General features: G+C 41.3%; 1 protein-coding gene across 9 annotated transcripts in view; it reads left to right on the top strand.

The window, feature by feature from the left end:
* Nucleotides 1–21,720, top strand: part of LOC134536834 (kalirin) — a 402,054-nt gene that overhangs the window by 310,987 nt on the left and 69,347 nt on the right. For all 9 annotated transcript variants that reach the window (XM_063376828.1, XM_063376829.1, XM_063376830.1 and 6 more), the window contains 2 exons: nucleotides 6,471–6,546; nucleotides 13,306–13,426. In XM_063376828.1, the coding sequence (XP_063232898.1) occupies nucleotides 6,471–6,546; nucleotides 13,306–13,426 (197 nt within the window). The remainder of the gene's footprint in view (nucleotides 1–6,470; nucleotides 6,547–13,305; nucleotides 13,427–21,720) is intronic.

Consider the following 21,720-nt stretch of genomic DNA (forward strand, 5'->3'; position numbering starts at 1 on the left):
CCTTCAATATCAAAGTAGACTCAAACCATAACATTTAACTATCTAAAACATATGATTATAATTAATAGTAATTATTTTTAACTCGCACTAGAAATAATGTACCCAACACAGCTGTTGGATAATTATCTGGTTGTTGGCGTGTATCGATCTCTACCATCGCCGCCAGCATGTAGCTACACTCGAGACTCCGAACACCGACCCGAAGACCGAACTCAAACTGACTATCGCTTCAACACGGGGACGCGCCCAGGTTTCGGATTTCGAGAGGGACGATTTGGGAAGGAGGGAGTCTTGGGAGGCAGGTATTGAATACCTCTCAAGTCAAGTGCAGGGGCAGAATTTCGGGGGGGGGGGGGGGGGGAAGGGAAGTGATCGCCTTTAGGCTATTTTAAAGCATTTCTAACGTCTTGTAAAGATGATGTTTTGTTATTTGGGGTGGTTGAATGTTGTGAGGAGGGAATGGGATGTGCTACGTAAATCGTTATTTATGTTGTTATTGGCGGGGTATATGACGCATGTCGCCCGCGAGCGCACGTACGGGCGGTGTGTGTGTGTGTGTGTGTGTGTGTGTGTGTGTGTGTTAATTGCCCCGTTGGCCGGGGTTGAGTGGTCTGGGAGTCGGGGTGTTGTTTTGTGAGCGCGTGCGGCCCCGCAGATTGGGTAGCCGGACGGGGGTGAATCACGTCGGCGGCCGCCGATGTCTCGCGAGAGTGGCCTGGGGGGAGGAGGGGGATGGAGTTCTTCCAATCGGCGCGGCATTGTGGCGGGTCGCCCTCCGCTCGTTATTTTTAGCGCCTGCCGCCCCGCCGGGCCTGCCATTGTCTCTCTCTCCGCCCGACGACAAAACCTGCCGCCTCGAACCAGCAGCGGGGGGTGTCTCTCATTTCCATCAGCAATTTGCTAACTTGCGGTGACATCTTAGCTCTCAGCATACGGCATTCGGTGGGAGCAATTTCGCGAATTGCGATGGAAGTCCAATAACGGTAGTTCACAAAGACAAAGGGAAACTTTGTAGTATCAACTGTTCAATGAGTTTTGACAAGATGGAAAGCACTTTTAATAAAAATCCCTTTTCGAAAATCATGTCAAAAGCCGGTGTTTAATCTCTCTCCAATTTTTTTTTTTTACGTGACAACGTCTAATAAATCGATGAACGCCGGCTGCACGCACGAAAAAGTGTCCCGTTACGCACATTATTCCGTTACGCTGTGTCCCGTTACCTCATTGTACGCTTGCGCCGCACATATCTCTCTTCCACTCGACTGTTTATAAAGTGAAGTGAAAAGTTAATGTGGTTTTCATTGCTTATTACAACAATAATTTCGACAATAATGGTTAATTATTCTTGCATTTAAAAAATCTGATAACTAGTATAACTTCAAGTATTTATTCTTTTATTATTAAAATAAAAATGATCCAATTTAATCATAAAGTATGCAATCATTTCATCAATGTTTTGTTATGACGTGACGTTAAACTATCGTCCGTAAACCGACTTTACAGACAAACAATTTTTTTTTACGTTTATCATAGATCCGTCTAAGTACTTGTATAGTTTCAATTTTCGAACTGCTAATCGAATGATTCGATAGTCGACGTAGCTGCTCCGGCAGCGAATTCTAGCTGCGGATGCGGAAACTATGTGCGATTCGCGTCCAGAAATGTTGTTGAAAGACAATTTGCATATACATTTATCACGCTCGGCATTATTTTAAAGAATTATACGTTAAATTTGATGTCCACGAGTTTCATATTGTAAGTGTATTTTTTGCAACATGAGAAAATATTATTTTGCCGGTTACCGTGGTTAGATGTTACACATCTCTTGCGAGTAATTTATAGCAGCACATCATATGTAACTAGTTGGAGACTGCCCTCATATGAAAATTTTCTGTGACAATCTTTCAGCCTTTTTTTAAATAAAAATCTCACGTTTCTGCAAATTGTAGATACATTTCGTATATTGTCTACTTTTACTAATTATATATGAAAATTATTCTTCTACATACTTATAGAAGAAAAAAATATTGGTTGCAAGGTAGACTACAAACATTAATGATTTTGCGCTGCTTTAATGATTGCGTTTCAATTGTTACTTCTCTCCCCTCAACGACTATGAGCCGCTCAGCCACCAGCTAGCAGAAGAGTCACCGAATCACGTCGACCCACCCAAAACAATTTGGGATTCCGCGGTAAGAAATCAACCAATAGGAATGCAGATGTAGTTAAAGTACACGCAAGATTGCTAATTTTATCCTCAACAAATTTATCCGCAAACTTTCCTGGTTTCTAGACATAAAAAATTCTATTAAGTAAATGGTATTGAACAGTCCTGAAAAATCTCTAAAGACGTTGGTTCACCAGAGATTTGCAGACAGTACTTTAGCGTTGATCCAGAGGTAAGGGTCACAACACTCTTTCCCCCCCCCCCCCCCCAATTACGAAACGTCTCACTGAGGGCACGTTTGCGCTAGCAAAATCACGACTGTGAGACTGTAATGATAATATTAAATAACATAAATGGTGTGTGAGGCCTAGCTACTTAGAACAACCATGTACCTTCTCAAAGCATCTTGAATATTTAAGGTGTTATTGTTAAAATGTATAATTATGAATTTGGTTTCTAACTAGTATTTATTATGAGTAAAATGAAACTCTCATGGCTGCCTGATCAAGATTAAGAATTATTGCAATTAGTTTACCAGTGATCCTATAATTTAAATACAATTGAACTTGGGAACTTGGTAAAATAGCTTGCATGGAATTTGTTTACGCATCTTGTGTCGCACGTAAATACATTAAATAACAATCGGATAAGTTTATTTGGCTTTTGATCTTGTTGGGGAAATTGAACGACAAAGCATGGTGTTTACGTAGGTGTGGAATGCCGTAATGTTTACAAGTAAAAATTCTAATTTGCTGCTGTTATTAAATGGCAGTGGTCAACTATCCTTTTTTGCCCATGCCGCCAGTTACGGTGTGTAGTCGCGCGATAAATATTAATTCCAATGCCTCGTTATAGTTGTTATAGTTGATTACATTGCTGCTCCGTGCGTCCGTGACTTTTTCGAAACGGGAAGCGGTTAGAGCAAATTTCACGAGTGTTCTTCTGTGCTGCCGAAGGACACAAGATTTTGGACAAAAAGTTCAAGTTGACTGATGTATTGGTACTTTCGATGTTGCTCGTACCACGTCAGGGGAGTCACGTGGACCAATCGGCGATCAGTGTCCGTCGGACACAAATTGGAACGTTGAAGTTGTAGATTAGCCTTAACGCGCATTGCACTTCCCTATACCCAAGGGCGTCGCCAGCCGATGGCCGAGGGGGGGGGGGGGGGGCAAGTTGTGGGAAAAGTATTTATTTTTTTTTGCATTTGGCTACATTCTAGGGGGGGGGGGCGGTGGCGGCTTCTGCCCCCCCCCCCCCCACACCCGGTGACGCCCTTGCCTATACCAGTTACAATACCGTGTTTAGAAATTTTTCTTACGTTAAAACCTACGTGAAAACATTAGTTTCAGTCTTTTTGACTGTCCAAAAAAAAACTAAACGATGAAATAAGAACTTTATAGACAAGTGCAATGTTCATAAAAAGGAACTTTAAAAAAAATGTTGAACGGCTTTTAAATGGCGTGGACAACTGCCGTTTGGCGACCTGGCCAGGTGGCCGAACACAAACAAAAACAAAACAAACAAGCAAACGCGTGGCCCCTGCATACTTCCAGCAGTGAGTCACCGGTTCGAGCGGGGAAGGAGAAGGTTGGTTGTCCCGCCCATGGGAGGGGTGGGGGGGACTCGAGAGGGGAAATTGCGTGGTTCACGGATGACGCGAGGCCCCTGGCTCGGGTGGGATGGTGGCTGTGGAGTGGAGGAGGGGGAAGGGGGACAGCCACGCCGGTATCTGGTCAGTGGGGCGCGGACCTCCGGCCGAGGCGGTGGTTGGTTCGTGTCCTGGTGATCCGCCGAGCGCAGGCTGGGTATACGGCGTCTGCTCACTGGTATGTAGCTTCTACCACCGCATCCACTGCTTCCACATTTCAAGTTTACGAAATATTTAATTTAAAAAAAACTACATTATGCTTCCGTATATTAAAAATTGACAAATTTAATCATAGAACACTTGTTATTCTTGTACTTTTAAAATTGTTTTAACGTATTTAGAACGTAAACAAACATGGCTACCACCACAGCACGGAGCAACGTAACCGGAAGAGCTCAGCCTTGCCGAGCTGATCCGTGCGTGTCCGTCTCCCCGTTTACGTGACATTGTGGAACTGGCCCTGGAAGCAGTCTCGTACTTGTTACGTCTAAAGCATGAGTGTGTTGCAACTATTGTTCCCTATATCACCCACATCGCCACCAAATTGTTTATGTAAGCTACTTCAGCCTAGCCTTTTCGTGAGGGTTGTTTTCATCTTTGATAATCACACTCAGAGACGGTTATTTCGCGTACAAACCGAAAAAAAATATTTGAAATTTGTTTCAAGTTGCGAAGATCTTCGCCATAACCAACTTTGGAACCCCCCCGCGTGTCTTCATCAAAATAATATGGAATAACTTGCTCACGAAGTTTTTGTTATTCGATGTTTTGGGTATCAGAAACAATTTTATTGAGCTTTACTATTTACAAACATGTATACAAGAACGCTGTCCTTCCATCTCAGTTGTTGCAGCTTCCTATGATGCCTCGTTTCTGCGTGCCGCAATTAAAAACATTCAAGCCGCAGTGCCACAGCCCTTGGAAGTATGCAATAACTCGTCACGTAAAGGTGGCGTTGACAGAATGGCGCCGGGAATTAGCGGGACAGCGCAGGAGATACGTTATCGTCGTAAGCCAGTGTATCTGATGTGCAGTAGGAGTGAGGCGAGCTCTTGGTCCGATGCTGTCCTCTTGCCAAGTTCCCTCCTCTGCGCTGCAGAACACACGCGTAGAGGTTGCCAACTGTTGCGGAGCTCTTTCATGTGTCATACGGCATTTGGTAGGAGTAATTCCGTGGTGCAACGGAAATGTGTAACCTCGGTGCTGCTATCTGGCGGATGGCGCGAGCCAAATTTCACAGTAAGTTCATAGAGAACAACGTAAACTATTGACTTTTTAATGAGTTTTAACAATATGGGCTGTATTTTGATAAAATACCTTGTCGAAAATCGGGTCCAAAGCAGGTGTATAGTATTTTTTTTCAAGCCTTTTTCGCTCTTTTTATTGGAGCCGTTTTATTATATAGTTTAACCTTTCGCTCTGCAATTCTAATGATATAACGATAGTCGACGTACCTATTCGGGAGCGAATTCTAGCGGCGGATGCGGAAACTACTTGTGATTCGCGTCAAGAAATGCAGTTGAAAATTTACTTTTCGTTAATATATCACTGTTCGCTTTATTTAAAATAATTCTATTATAAATTTTCGTGTCCCGGGTTTCGTATTATGGGTGGTTTGCAAAATGAGAACACATAACTTTGCTCGTTACTGACGTTAGAAATTTACATATCACTGGTAAGTAACTGAAAGACTAGTTCATGTTTTATTTGTAGTCGTCTGGTGTTGGAGCAGTCAGTCGAATATTGTTATAGCGAGCGATTTGGCACCTCTGCGCGAACGCAGTTTTGCCTACCACCAGGCGTTGTATCATTGCCATAGAATCTTTACATGCGTGGTACGCACAAGTATTGCACCCTAGTCAGTCGCAACAAGGAAAGGTGTGTGTTTGTATGTTTGGTCATAAACATCACTAAAATACATATCAAGGACATCAAATAGCAAAAAAAAAGTTGTATGCGATGAAGTTGCCCACCTCTATTATTTTGACGATCAAAGAAGATAGTGCTATAAAAAGTTGTGTGATATTATGTTGAACTCGGTAGCATAAAACTATTGTTTGAAGAGGAATCCATAAGTTTCTTTGTAGTTCTGTTCAACAGGTTGTGTATGAATGTTGAGGTGTAATCTTAAAAATTTAGTTTAGGCCTATTTGTTAAGACTTTTTTATTGTTTGAATTACTGAACACACTTAAAACTGAAATTTGTCGCGTGTAAAAAAATTAATTTATTTCTAAGTGTAAATAGACTTTATAACGGAAACTTTGAACTATTCCAGCCAAACTGGAACTAGTTAATTCAGAAAATACATATTTTAAAAAAATTTGGATGGAAAAATGTTTGATCACCAATAAAACATATTCGCTTTCTGAAAACATAAACTTGTTTTGTTTTCGGCCTACTAGCGGCTGTGTTTTATTGCAAGATAATATATAAACCAGATGTACATAGAATATCAACAGTTAAAAAGCTAAAGGTAATCCATAAGTTTATTCGGCCTGAAGCAGTGTTTGAAATTAGTGGTTTTAGATGATACATTAATTGCATTTATGAAATTCCTATTCGATATATTTCTTTTTATAATACATTTAACAGTTATCTCTTTAAAACTAGTGCATATTTAATTGGCTGAGACTGTGGTTCCTGTGTTGCAGAGCCCGGCACCAGCGATGGAGGTCCGGGCCAGTTGACGACCAGTTCGCCCGTCAACAAGAGGAGGGTGTTCAGCGGGTGAGTGTCCAGTCTTCCCTTCGGGGAACTGATCGTCATCAAATCCCTTTGGCGGATGGCTACGTAGAGAAATGAGCATGCTCGCCAAATTTCAAGTCTGTCGGTCTCATAGTTACGGAGAATCGGTGACCAGTGGTATTTCGCTTCATATAAACTTTACCGTCCATTTTCACCCTCTTGGGAATAGGATTAATATATATATATATATATTCCTTATTGCATCTCTGGGGTGCTCGAGGAATATTTCTTCGAACATTTCAAATCTCCAGGTCCACCGGTTCAGGCTGTGCTTTATCCGTCCGTCAGTGTTATGGTTCCAAATGAAAGTAGGTTCCCGTTAAAGACTATATTGGCGTTCTGTGGTGTCCCGAACATGTTGGACTCTAGGCAGGGGGTTACAACTAAATTTCCAAAAGGGGGGGAGGGGGTGGCAATATACCTTTTTATAAAGAATCATCGATCCCCCCCCCTCCCCCTATTGAAGCGTGGGTGGTCCGGGTAGTCCTCCCCCGGGAAAATTTGTATTTCAAGTTGGAAAATGGTGCTATTTAAGCAGTTTTATTATCTAAAAATTGATTACACAGCACTTTCTTTGCCCCCGTTTGCCCCCACTTCATGGTTTCAGAGGGGGGTGGGGGCAAAATACCCTTGCCCCCCCCCCTTGTTGTTGCGCCCCGGACTCTGGGCCACGAAGGCTGTCGTGCAGCCGGGCTTGGCCACCCCTGCGTCTCGACGACGGAGTGCCGGGGCGAAAGCAGGCGGGAGGTAATAATCTGAGGGCGTGATAGCGCGATAAGACCCGCGCGCGCGCCCGCGCCGAGCCAGTCGCTATGAGAGAGGCGTCCATGAGTCGCCCGTGCAAGTCCTGCTGCGCGGCCTTCTCCAGGTGCCTGTCCGACAGCAGGTACTGCCAACTGTTTCATCATACCAGATCAAAAATACCTAATATATATTCCCAGCATTGTTAGTGTGTTGTGATATTTTTGTCATGTCCAGGATATTTCGACGTACTTATTAAAACAAGCATCATGCTAGATATTCGGGAAAAGTTCCAAAATTCATTGAACAAATCACTCGTTAATATACATATTGATTCGATCGATTCCTGTCCTTGGTTCGATACCCGATCGATGCAATAATGTTTAATTTTATGTAAAAAAAATAATAATTTCAATAAACCATGTTCAGCATTCTTGAAGAGACTTTAAATCCTCTACTACCATCATCCTATCAGATAGCAAGACCACCATATTGGGAAAATTCGTAATTTTTATTGCTAGAGATTCGGGAAAAAGTTCAAAATTCACTAAAAAAAAGTTGGATTATTAGTTGCTGAGGTAAAATACACATGAGACCTTGATTTAGTAGTTGTTGAGATGTAGATGTATTCAAAATAGTTTCCAAAACAATTTGCAATAGCCACCATTAATTGAGGGATAAACTTGGATACTGGTTACGGAACAGTTACTTCGATTACACTGCTTGAAGGTAGGCCTACAAGCCTCTGGTGCGCGTCGTTTGATTATAGTGCTTTTTTTTTTAATAATTAAAGAACTAGTAATATCTCAGATGTGCAGGTAGCTGGGAAATTCGCCCTCAAACAATCCAGATAGAGACGTGAGCACAGCGAGAGATTGACTGCCAGTTCACTTCCGGTGGCCGCCCTTGTTACTTCCGCCAGTGGGGGCGAGCAGTGCAGCCAACATGCTTGTAAACACACCGTAGATACTCTCAGTTCGAAATATTGTTGCCGTGCTATTACCACATTTCTTTAAGAGCTGACCGTTTTTTTTCTCCTGTGCGGGAGTCTTGTCGAAATGTATTGCACCACATCTGTGTTGCGATTACACAGTTTTTTTTTTGCCTGCCCCCTCGCTCTTCGTAAAAACAAGTGGCGTAGTCCTTCGCTCTTTCCCGTGTATAGTTAATAACGTTCGCATTGGCCAGGAAGTACGGTAAGTAAGCTGTTTTAAGCTTTCAGTTATCTGCCTTTTTTTTTCTTTCGATTTTCGGATTTAGTTTTAATGCGCCCTGATAGCCCATATATTTGTAAGTTTGTTATTTTCCCTACTTCTGTATTTATTATTATTCAATATTGAAACATCCAAGGTGTCCATAAAACAGTGTCCCAGATTTAATGCGTAAACGTGTTGTTTAAACCTTTCACACGGTTGTTGGCATCTTGCTTTCCGAACAGATTTCTTACGATTACGTAGGTAGATTCTGTGGTCAACATCCCATACATCTAAAACTGTTTTGAGTTAGTCTTTGTGACCTTGAACCAAAACTCTACTATTAAAATTTCTAACTGGGTCATTATTTTATGAACATATTACATAATTCTGTGCTCCACACGGAAGTAGGTTATTTGTGATGTGCAATGTGCTTTACTTGTATATATTGTTTTAATTGAGAAATATGTTAATGGTAATTTTGGCTAGTTGTCTCGTAGTTAGTTTATAGAGAAATGTGTACAGTTTTAGTGCTACCATTTATATGTGGTCGAAATTGCGTAATTTTAAATGATTGCGCTAAAATAGCCTGGGATATTATACACAGCGCGTTTCTAAAATCATGTATATGTTGGTATTAAGCTCGAAATTTTGCGACGAAGGTCTTAAAAATGCCCACATCGTGAAAGTCTGCGACAACGCTGAGAAAGTTAATGTAATCCTCAAATATTGTCTCATTTAGGAAGCGACGTCATTAGACGCGATAACACACAGTTATCGCACTGATATCAGGAATAAGGAGAAAGTATCGGTCATGGCCTGTTGCAAGGACCCCATTTCTCAATCGTGCAATGACGTGGTCTCAACCAGTGACATACCAAAGCTCCACTTTGCTCCATGTGTTATCCCTAAAGTTTGGTTGAGCAATTACGTTGAATGATTACTATAATCAGGGTACTAAAATATTTTTTTTTCATGTTTATGAACACGTCAAGAAAAATTAAACATTTATATTACAGTAATCTTGTATTGGATTGAAAGGACTACCTATGTCATATTATACAAATATTTAGCGTGCCCCATCTTGTAAGTTGTTTTTAAAATCATATTTGGCAGTGAAAAATGTGGGTTGCAATTCTGTTAATGCATTGTAAAAAGAAAGTAGTTGAATTTCACTTGAAATAAGAAGAAATAAAAATTCGATTTGGCAACTGTTTCAAATCTCAATAAACCTTTGTTAGTGACGTGATTATTGCACAGGATATTTCATTGTTTGTGCAATATTTTTATAGAATTTTTTTATTATTTCAATATAGTTTACAAAATGATTCTAAAGTTCATTCATGTAATTAAGAAAATAATTTTAACGTGACATAAGAGCTATATAAAAATCACACGATACAAAATTAAGCGGGTGAGTTATTATTATTATTACTTAACCTGCAATTGGGCTTTCACCCGGTGGCAAGAACTCCCACTCACTCCCCTCTCCCCCCCCCCCCTCCATCAGCTTTCTCCTCAGCTCCCTCCCATCCCTGACCTCCACCATTTCCTCCCCCAGCCCATTCCACTCCCTCCCCGTCCTCACCAGGAAGGTGTTCCGCCCTCTCTCTGTCTGTTTTTAAAGCCCATACACACATTTATTTATTTTTAAAAAAAATCTGTCACGGTTGGGTGCACGAAAGTTGTCGTATTTCGTTACATCGATTGAATAAAGTGTTTTTACGTCTGGCTTTAATACAGAAAAAATAGCCTACATTAAAAAAAACCATGCCATGATACACGAGTCCCCAGAAACGTATGAGCAGCACTAAAAGTAAAATATTACTTTGCGATTTAATGACCCCATTTCTCACTTTGCAGTTTATGAATTTACGATTTTTTTTGCGTTAAAAATAATAAATTTTGAGGTTGACTCATTGATAGTTACCGTGAATATAGTTAATGACCCCGCCTGTCTGGTCATATATACGCTGTGCAGAATTGCAGAAGAAACCACGAGATTGGAAAACTACCCAACATATCTGCATAGTGTCTACTTACGAAAAGCATTTAAGAATGCGCTGAGGCCGAATGGGTAGTTTTGTTTTCCGTACTTCGTTCTTAAAAAGTATTTTCATAATCATTTTCATACATGAAAAGCCCGTTACAGATTTTTTGTTACACTCGAGGGCCTTGAATTACATCCTTATCTTCATTTCTCCGTCATCTAATGTTATCTTTACCGCCCAGATTTCATAGTTAGTTGTCCAATGCACGACGAGAAGACAGCGCGATATTTCAGAGCTATGCGCTTAGAGGCGATACCACGCTAGAAAGCGCCAGCGAGCGTCGCACTTAACGTCCCGCCTCACATAGAACATTCATGACTAGACTGACCCCATGAGTTCTGTTATAATTTTGTGTGTTTAATGTGAATAGTATAGTGTGCTGTAATTTGAAATTCATATTTTTGTTCGTATTTAATTTCGTGAAAATATAATACTATCATTGGAACAGTAGAGTGCTGAGTTCCAGTATTTTTTTTTGTTGCCATATATGTGTAGCAGATTGTGACATTTTAACTCGTGCAGAATGAATCTGAAAATGGCATTGAGACACCTACCACTTTCGGAAGTTGTTAGGCGAGTGCGTCCAAGCAGAGACTAATACGGTTTTGCCCTTTTGGAAATAGTTAATTATTGCTGACCTTGTTTATTTCGGTACTAGATGTGCAGATTATAAAGAAAGCTACAGCAGTACTTCATCATTGAAGGCTTAAACAGCGTAAAAAAAGAACATTTTCATATTTTTATGGTGGACGCAAGTTACCTTTTAAAAAAAATGTTCCGGCAATGTGTTTTAATGGTTGAATGTATTAATTATTGGTCGTTGGCTGTATAATTTTTTAAAGCTTTATTTCATTAATATATCATGAGATGTGTGATAGTAAATGAGATAGCGATATTTATAATGAAACACATAATTGAAAAAAAAAATTATTTTAGTTTTTTGGATATTTTTAATTTTTGTGTTTTAAACTTTTGTCTCTATAAGTTTGTTAATTCACCAAAACATTTAATTTCCTCAATCGAACTTGCAGTTATAGTTGTAAGTGTGCTTACACTGCATTGTTTCATCGAGAGTTGCGTGTTTTTGAGCTTCTCCCTCATCCCTCCCCCCCTCCTTTTGCTAGTTTTACGTCACGTAGTTTACGTGCCTGCGGCGCTGAAGTTGCACATTCCCTTTCCTTTATCTCTTCCGCGCTCTCTCATCCTACCCTGCTTCTCCCTTCGCATTCCTTTCCTTTTTCCTCTTCTTGTACTCGTTACTTGCTTGTATTATTTTACATTTACCATAACATCTTCACTCGCGTCCCTAGTATGCCAAGAGAAAGCAATAGTAACTTTTTGTTTTGATTTTCAGTTACTCATTTTTATTGAAAATGTTTTAAATTGTTCTTTTTTTCTTTCAAGTTTTTTTATATTTAAATTAATTTAGAACATTGTGTTAGTTTAACTGTATCCTTTTTTCTTGTTGTTGTAACTTGCAAAATTGGGAAATTGCTTTAATTCCGCAGCAATTCTTTCGTTGCTAGCTCTGATCGGGGAAAAGGAAGTTCATTCCACGCTTTTCTCTAAAAAAAATAGTAATAACAAGAAATTGTTGGGGGGGGGGGGGGGAATCTACACGGTGTGTGGAACCGATCAATCAAAAATGAGAGTGCGTCACACGCAAGAGCCACTTTCTCACGTCATTTCTTCCATCCCCGCTTATCCCAAGGTTTTGTCTTAAGATCCGTGTGGTAATGGCCTCTGTCCTCACGTGCTCGAGTCATTGGCAGATGTTTGCACGTGCGCGCCTAGACCCGTGGCATGACAGCAGATCCAAGGATGAGCATGGCATAATGGAATACCAGTGTTTTTGGAAAAATTTATTTCGATACATCCCTCGCATGTCAATAGATATTCACTTAGCCGAATATCTCATGACAATATTAGTGACAACAACAAATGCATGGTATGTATAGAATTAAAAATTTCTGAAAATAGTCCTTAATAGTAATTACGAGAAGTTGTAGCAATCAACATGGCATGTGAGACCGTAGTAGATAATAGTAGTAGATTTTTTTGACGTGATAACGCCTTATAAATCGATGAACGCCGGCTGCACGCACGGAAAATTGTCAACGTTCCGCCTGAGCCGAGCGAGCAAGAACCGGCCAACCGCCGTGCGAGAAAATCTTCTATAATATCAAGCAGGTTAAGCGGGTTCTTTAACTAATTGTTCATGATTATATTCAAACAAATTTTTTAAATTAAATTTTCAAAAACTGTAAATAATACGTAATTGAAAAATAAAATAAAAAGTATGCAATTTTTCATCAATGTTTTCTTATGACGTTATCACGTAAAATTATCGTCCGTAAACCGACTTCACAGACAACCCCCCTTTTTTTTTGTATTGTATTTGTTCTGTTCAGTGGCGTAGCCAGGATTTGTGTATGGGGGGGTGTTAAGAAGCATGGTCCCCCCGTATTAAAGCGGGGGGTCCGATTATAAGGTGTAAAATAGTGCTATTTTTAGCAGTTTTCGGTACTTAAATTTAAATATTGTAATGGTAAAAAATTTTATTAATTTTTAATATGAAATTTGTTTGAGTGATGAATAAGAAATTTAAATAAAGATTTGGTGCTAAGGGGGGGGGGTGGAACCCCTAAACACCCCCCCCCCCCCACCTGGTTACGCCCCTGGTTCTGTTTGTCTCCCGTAATGTTTGTTGCCTTGTGAGCGACCTAGCAAGCCAGCTGTTGCTCGGCGGGTTGCAGGAGGAAATGGCTGCCGCCGCCCCTCAGGAAGCTGAGCCAGGGCAAGGGGGAGAAGGGCGCCGTCGCTACGCCACCGGACCGACCGCCACTCAAGAAGACGGGCTCCGATAAGCGCTTCAAGGTCAGTGCCGAGAAAAAGCGTTTTCGTAGTTGGTTCTTGATTACATACCTGTTACCCAACTATTTAACTTTTACAACCGGCTAAGCAGAGGCATACGTAGGGCGGGGGGGGGGGGGGGGGGGGGGGGAGAGAGAGAGAGAAGAGATATGGGTGTATCCTCCCCCCACAAAAAAAAATAGCAGGCAAAAAATAAACCCCTCCACCTCCCCCCTGCGGCTGAGTTAACAATTTCCTTTTCTTTTTGAACCAATATTCGAACATTTTCTGCCGGTTTACTACCGTGTGTGTGTGTTTTTTTTTCTCTCCAACTCTTGAAGTCGAGCTTTCCAAAAAAATATTTTAAAATAGTTGAAATATAACTAAAAATCCAAACTTTATGTTTCTGTGCAGCATTAAACGACGGACTGAGAGTAGGTCTGCATTCACATGAATAGGTCACGTCTGTGCCCCCTGTTTCGTCACCCGAGTTATTATTTACGTGTATATATATATATCTCAAAATATCAAGCCGCTTGAAAAGAAGGGCCCCAGATTTGATCTACTATTATTTTTGCACGATAAGGCTGTAGATCTTCTATCATTCCATTTCAATTGCAAACCAGCGAATATAGGTGAGCAGTGCTGGAAGCATGTGTTTTGAGTTTCTAAACGGTAGTATTTATACTTAAAAAAACACATGTTGAGACGAAATGCTAAGACAATTTAGATGTCGAAAATGCTTACATGTTGTACTTAATAAAATGTTGCTCTAAAATTGCGAGCAGTTTTCAGACAGAAGTATTTGATCTGCAGCTGTCCTGTGACGGCCGGGACCGGACAGTTTGAAAGTGGGGTAGGAATGTTCCCCTGGTGCGCCGGTCTGTGCTGGTGAACAGACTCCTCGCTGTGTCCCGCGGCGCGCCCCAGTTGCGCGGGGAACAGTCTGCGTTGTCCGGCGAACGCGGCCAACACACCGCCCACGCGGCACGACGGTGTCGAGCGCGCAGCCCGGAAATAATTCGGCGGCGTTTTCCTTTCGCGACGGGCCGAGGTTAAAAACAAATACCTAGAGGGCCGTGTATTTCTGATCGCTCATTAGACAGCAGTGGGGTGTGCCCGCGCTAGCGATTGTTTCTTTGTGATTGGTAGAGACCTGCAAAATTCGCGGATTCATTTGACCTCTAGGATAGTCTCCACAGTCCTAAATATACTCGCGGAAATGACACTTGTTCATTGGCTACTGACGCGTGAGATGTCTCAACTAGACTGTCCGTAATTCGGCACTTTCTTGGTTTAGTGTTTTCCATTGGCTCACAGTTCCCGGGTAAGATGTGGGCCAATCGCAGAAGCGGTACGAAGGTATAGTTGTTTTGATGCTAGTCTATCGCGAGATGAATCCGCGAATTTTGCATGTCTCTAGTGATTAGCTACAGTCTCCAAGAGAAGCCGTTGACCTTTTTTTACCGGGCCATTCAGGACGCGTTTGCTTCCGCGCTGGATGGCTGTGATCGGTTGTGCCGAATGTCGACACAGTTCCTGAAATAAACCAAGCCGACCACGAAACACAAAGCTGGAAAGTTTTAACAAAACAGCTGGACTGGAATTATTTTCGCGAGCAGGACATGGAACTTCTGTCTGATTCTGCGATTGGTCCATGTTGTTTGAAGAGCCAACGTGAAAACCCTCTTAAAAGTAAGTGTCGAATCACAGGCACCTATTTAAGACATATTTCAAGAGATCCATCGATGAACAAGGGACATTCTCCCTAGTATGTAGAGGACTGTGGAGTGCATTGTACAGGTCATTGAACCTGCGAATTGTTGAGTTCCTAATGGTCTCTCTATTTGTTAGGTCTTTTCATTATTGTCAGTGACATGAATACCTTCACGTTAGACACCATAGTTCTTCGCCCTACACTTGAGCCGCCCCCATGTGTTAGTCGGTTGCTGATGTTTTATCGAGTGTTGAACAAGTGGCAAGTTATTCGATATTTCATTGGTTAGCAGGTTTACAACTGGTTCAAAGCCACCGGAAGTACCTCAGACAAAGAATTTCGTGAAATATTAAAGGTTTTTAAATCTGAACACACATTCCCATATCAAGCCCAGAGTTTTCCTGTATCTGATGATTACTTAACCATATTGCTAATGAGGTTCAAAGATCTTTGACATTTTCGAAGAGGCAGGCTATACTTCAAACACGTTTTAGTTTCTACTCCACCCGAATTTTGACGAGAGATTCCGACAATCCTGATGGACTTGGAGCCGATGGCAAACCATTTGCAAGCGGATCAATTCGCGTGCCCATTCAACAACTTATGTAGCAGTCAACGCGTAACAAATGTCGGTCTGAGCAAATACACTAGAGAATAAAACCTGATAGCTCTATACTAACAACACAGGCTAAAGTGTGCAAAAAATAAACACTGACCCGGCCAAATGGGGCAATGGCTTCTCCTGCAGACGGCCGCCAGTCACAAGGGATCAAACCGCTCGAGCGGACATAACCTTACTGCAGTGTGATGAGCGTTCAGATTTATTCGCGAGAAATACCTGTACCGCTAATACCATCTGGTGTCAAACACTGCTGTTTAATTTTGCCCTGTAAATCTTTATTATAAAAAAAATGTTTCTCCAAGACAAAATAAAGTTAATTTCGTTTTCATAATGTTGGTACCATAATTATTAAACAGATAAGATTGTTCATACTGGTCATACTTGTTGAAATCTATCGGACTGACCTGACAACTCCAGGTTTTCACACAAAAATCTTGGAGCTGTCTGGTAGTCTCAATAGTATGTGGCCTTAGTGGGTAGAAAACTGTGGAGTCTAAAAGTTCATTCAATACTATATACCTTAGAAACTGTGAAGTATTTAATTTGAATCAGTTTGGAGCAGTTTTATTTCCGGTAGTTTCAGTAGTTTGGATGATTGGCCAATAATCCGTTCACTTACAGGTCCGCGAATCGGTTTTAACCAGCTCCGCGTGGCTCGACTGCCGTCACTCAAGACAAAACCCCTCTGTTCTTGCCAGGAGATGACGTCGCGAGTCCTAGATGCCCGCCGACATCTTCGGGAATGACACCATCGCAACCTTCACCTTTCACTACGAGTAATTTGGATAACCACTTGACGGATCTTGCTCTCAAACCACTTCTAGGACATTCTGCCTCGCAGCTGCTACCCGCAAACCCTGAACGTCATTCTTTTCAGAACGCCCTCGTTAGTCCTACTATGTTTTGTTCCTTGATTAATCTCCTCCATTTGTGTAGCGTCGAGTGTTTACCGTAGTTGATGATTTCGTTGTCGTCGCCCAGTTCATTTTTTTATATTGGTCGTATCTAACCCTTGATATGTCGAACTAAGTATTTAACATAATTTATATTTCGAGCAATTGACGCATGGGTTCTTTCCCCCTTCATGAAATTAAGCAGCTTCTCTTTGCGCTTTCTAAAACGAGGCTATGAAAAAGGGTTGATAAAACGTAAACATAAAAATTATGTATATATTATATTTCTGCTGATTGCTGATTTAGGCCAAAATACGGGAACTATACAACATACAAGCACCCTATCCAGAGATGACTTGTGTCGCCTAACCCCATGTGCAAAACTCTCTGGCCGGGTGCCCCCCCCCTCCCAAATAATAAAATTGAATTTCTGCGGGTCTCCCTTGAGAACACTACATATTGGCGCACCTGCATCGACATATCAAACAATGCCGCATTCCGCTAACTGGTCAGTAGCAAACCATTGTTGGAACGCTTATTCTCAGAAGGGGAAAAAAAAGGTACAACTCTTATCACAGTCATATCAACAGTCATATCAACAGTCATCAACTATTATCACCGTGCTCAAAACCACAGTCTATTGCTTCTGCTGAAACTGCCTTTTTCCTGCCTCAGCAGGAAGAGTAGCCACCAACCCAAAAGGTGGATTCGCTATTGAAAAATGAAGGCAACATAGAACATGGGTCGCGCGCACAAGTTTTCACCGCCATGTTTTTCTTTCGAACATACTGATTTACAACGCATCGTACAGTGTATGAGAGAGAGAGAGATTGAGGGAGTGAGAGGGATTGAGATAGAGATAGAAAACTGTCCGTAGGAAGGGTATGAATATGTTTATGAAGGTTATGAAAGCATGGTGCGACAGTGAGAGTAGAGTAGGGTGGCAGTTTTGGTGGGAACTGGGAAATGTTTCTTTTCATTTATATAGTAGTGGAAAGAAATATTGTCCAAATATTATATTCACCGGGTGATTTCTGCTTTCAGTATCAATCATGGCACTTTTTAATTTAAAAAAAGTATTTCCAATAAATTAAATAAAAAATTATTTAATACAGTTTGAGATTATAACTGTTTACTAGAAATTTTACAAAGACCTATCATAACCTAAATTATCTGTCGAAAAACTGTGTTCACACACTGCTAGTTAGTTAATGGAGGATAATTACTGGATAGTTAAAATATTTTTTATTAAAACCACCAATAGATGTCGGCTAAAACATTAATGCCTCTCCATCTTGCAATTTCAAATATTTTGGTATTGCTTGGAATAAATCTTCTGTGCTACGTTTTTTTTTTTTTGGTCAACATGGCATATGACTTAGCTTTGGCCAATTGATGAAGACAACTCGTGTGAACTGGTGTGACTTTTATGATAGTTGCCTGCGTGAAATAATAAGTTATTTCCATACGATGCTTGCATACTAGAGCCTGTTGGTGAATATGTCTTTGCAACAAGGTATAGAGGTTTGAGAGACATGATTTATGCCTTGACATGCCGAAAAATAAATAGTTCTAAATTAGAATTACAGCCAAAAAATTTGAGATGGCGGGCCCTAATCTCCCTCAATGCGTAAGAATCGATAATGAACAGGTTTCGCACTGGTGGTGCGCCCAGTCGTGTAAATGATACAGCTACACTCCCAGGATGTAGAGGAACGAGTATCAGCAAAGCCGGCGAGGGTAACTCAAGGGCCGGGGGCAAATAATTTTGTCTGCCACTCCCCATTACATAAGGAATAGTGTCCTAAATTATTTTCTTTCAATAATTTCGTGTTTTTGCACATTGTTTTGAAATAACATCACAAATAACTATATTTAAATGTTTATAAAAAATTTGTATAAAAGTAGTAAGTATTTATTTAATGGTTTTAAAAACTGAAAAAGACTTTGATCGTTTTACATACATTTTTAAATTAATCGTTTGTGTGTAGCTTTTGATGTATATATTAGTTAATGTTTTGCCATTTCATTAATAAATCAATACAAATTTCGATTTCCCTGAACACTAAAAATAAAACTCAGGTTTTTAGGATTGTCGGAAAACTATTTTATTGATATATGAATAATATAGAAAAAAAATTAGGTTATACTTGTTAAAGGCAACATACAAAAAAAGATTAATTTACAACTTTATACGACACAATTACATGAGCTTTGTTCAAACAATTGTCCTTAAAGTTTCTAAAAAAAAAAACACTTAGGAATTTATAAAACATTTTATAAACAGTAACTATAGCTATATTATGAATTTGTTAAAAAATAATAATTGAGGTTTGAAAACATTAAAATTGAAAAAAAAAAGAAGAAGATTGTAAACGTTACAGTGGCCATAACTTTTAACATGACCGGCACGTATCTCTACCAGTTAATTGTATTAGCGATAGACTTGTGAATTTTCGTGGTACAGAAATTAAAGATTCCCCCCCCCCCCCTCCGTGCTGCTCGTCGGTGAAGCCAGCTGATCGGCCGCGGGAAAGGGAGTGCATGCGGCAATACGCGCGTGGCCCAGTCTCGCTATTTCTGGTCGCCGCCGCCGGGCCGACTGGAGCCGGTGTCCTGTCCTTCCAGGCCCGGCGCGACGCCCTGGCCGCTTATTTATAAAATGTCGGCGGTTGTTGAATGGTTGCGCGTCGGACGGACGACTCTGGCTCCGTCGTGCCGCTTCGCTGCCGCCGGCCGTCTCCCTGTTTGTTGAGACTGCTGGTTCGCCCGTTGGGGGTCCTTGCACGGATGCATCTCTGTCTGGAAACTCTGGTTGCGAAGTTATTGTACTATTGTACTGGATAATGTTCAAGTATAAACTCTCTCTGTGTCTGTGTGTGTGTCTCCCCGCAAACAGGGAATATCTGGAAAACTCGGGTTGTTGACTCGGGTTGTTGAAAAAAGTGTCTTCTACATCTAGGAAAACTCTGGGAAATTGACCAAAAGTTAATTACCTAACTAGCAAAACCATAATCCAAATTTAAGAGCCAGGTTGGCTAAAAAAAAAAATGTGGTTTCAAAGAGGTCATTTTTCCAAATATTCCAGACTGGATCTCTCTAACGTCCTTTGGTCTGGGGGGCTATTCCTTGCCCTCGCCTCACGTTAGGCCCCTCGGAAGCGAATGGGCCCGGGTCTTGGCGTGCGGGCGATGAATCAAAAGCTTTGTTCCACACGCCACTCGGAATATATGCGTGTGTGTGTGCACGTGCGCGGTGAAGACAGGACGAGGTTGCGCGCAAACAAGCGCTAACCGTGGCATGTCTCGTCTGTGGTTGAATAGTTCAGAAAGGTATGCTTGAAGCTGGTCGGGTAGTCGGTACACACCTAGGTTAAAACACGGGAGTGTGTAGAGGAGTCGTGTGACCTGAGGCGGACGGGAGAAGTGCGGGTTCTGTTCCCGTGTTGACCGCAGGAAAACATCCAGTGGTGTGTGCGCGCCCCCTGCTGTGCTAGCCGATCGCAGCCGCTGTGCTTCGTGAAGTACGTAGTCTGGGGCCCGTAGATTTAAATCAACACACCATTCATTTACCCTGAGTCAGAGGCTCGAAGAATCACCATCGTGTATTCACGTATTTTTTTCTTCGCTGTTGTGAAAGTAAGTTCGGATTTATAAGTACACAAGAGAAAATAATACGTAAAAGGTTAAATAGAGTTCTTCAAATACCCGTAGTTTATCGCCTTTTCATATTTGAAGTGAAATGTTCTAAAAACTTCCGAGAGGCAGACGTTGTGTGCATAGACTGCGGTGTGGTTTTAGTTGTATACATAACTTTTGCAAAAGTAAATAAACTAACACCTTTAAATCATATTATTGACAGTTATGTTTTTATGATAAACATGGATTGTCAACAACAGAAAAAAAAAGAGTGTGAGCGAGTCTTTCATTACTCCCCAGTGATGTGTAAACATCTAACTTCGGCGAACAATATCATGTGTTCCAATGTTGTTCATGTTGCAAATAAGCTTATAGTGCGCAACTCGCAAAATGACTTTTTTTTTTTCTATTCCTGCCGGAAAGTTGCACGAGTGAGCAGCGAACTTGGAAATACCTGCATCCAGGAGACTCATCGGGGGCCGAGTGAAACATCACGCGGGCATCTCGTAAATTTGGCGGCCAACTCTTCCCAGCGCGTTCCGCGAAGAGCGCTGTTAACTCCGGAAATATTCCTGCCCCGTGGCCCTTCCCTGCGTGTCTAGTCGTTGAGAGATTGTTGTTTTGTTTGTTTTTTTTTGGGGGGGGGGGGGGGGCGTGCCCGCCTCGCTGCTGCACCACGAGAGGTCCTCCATACGTATTACATTAGTAGTCGTTTTATATTATCCCTCCGTGGCATAAGACTAAAACTGTTATTGAAGTCATTTGCTTAACTTTTTTGGCCACTTTTAAATAAATATTAGAGTAAAGATTTCTACACGTAAATATGTGTCATAAGCTTATTGAAATTGGTGGAAAAACAGAAAAGCGGGAAGGGGGGGATATTTTTTTAATCTACATTGTGTTACTAATGTGTTGGGCTCAATATTCACCATCAGAATTGGGTTCTTCGTTTGCGTTCCACTTCTATGTATATTAAATGCCCAGCCTAATTCACGTGTGGTAACCCACGACAGCGAGAAATGTTAGCGTGCGATTGGAAGGAGGCAGTATTGACGGGATGTCTTCGATAGTGTTATCGAAGCCAGCATGTTCCACATACTGCACGTAGAGTATTTATTCGCGCTAATCGGTTGGTTATCGACATGGCCTCGGCTTCGATACGCCACGCGCGTAAGAATTGCACTCGAACCGCCCGGTTTCTTTTGGCTTATTGATAAATCGCGAGTAAATTACCCTCTCGCCAGGTGCTCGTGATACAGCGAAATGAGACAGTGGATTGGAACCTACGATGTAGAAAAACCTTGTGGCTCATTGTAAATTCAAACCACCTCATTAAGTTCCAAAGATGAAAAACTCTTCTCAGTTTATTTTTTGGTGTTTTATTAATGTATTGGCAAGTATAGTTAAGCCTCGAAAAACATTTTTTTTCTGCTGCCTCTAGCGAGTGT

Source organism: Bacillus rossius, chromosome 11 (assembly GCF_032445375.1).
Source record: "Bacillus rossius redtenbacheri isolate Brsri chromosome 11, Brsri_v3, whole genome shotgun sequence".
NCBI lineage: Eukaryota > Metazoa > Arthropoda > Insecta > Phasmatodea > Bacillidae > Bacillus > Bacillus rossius.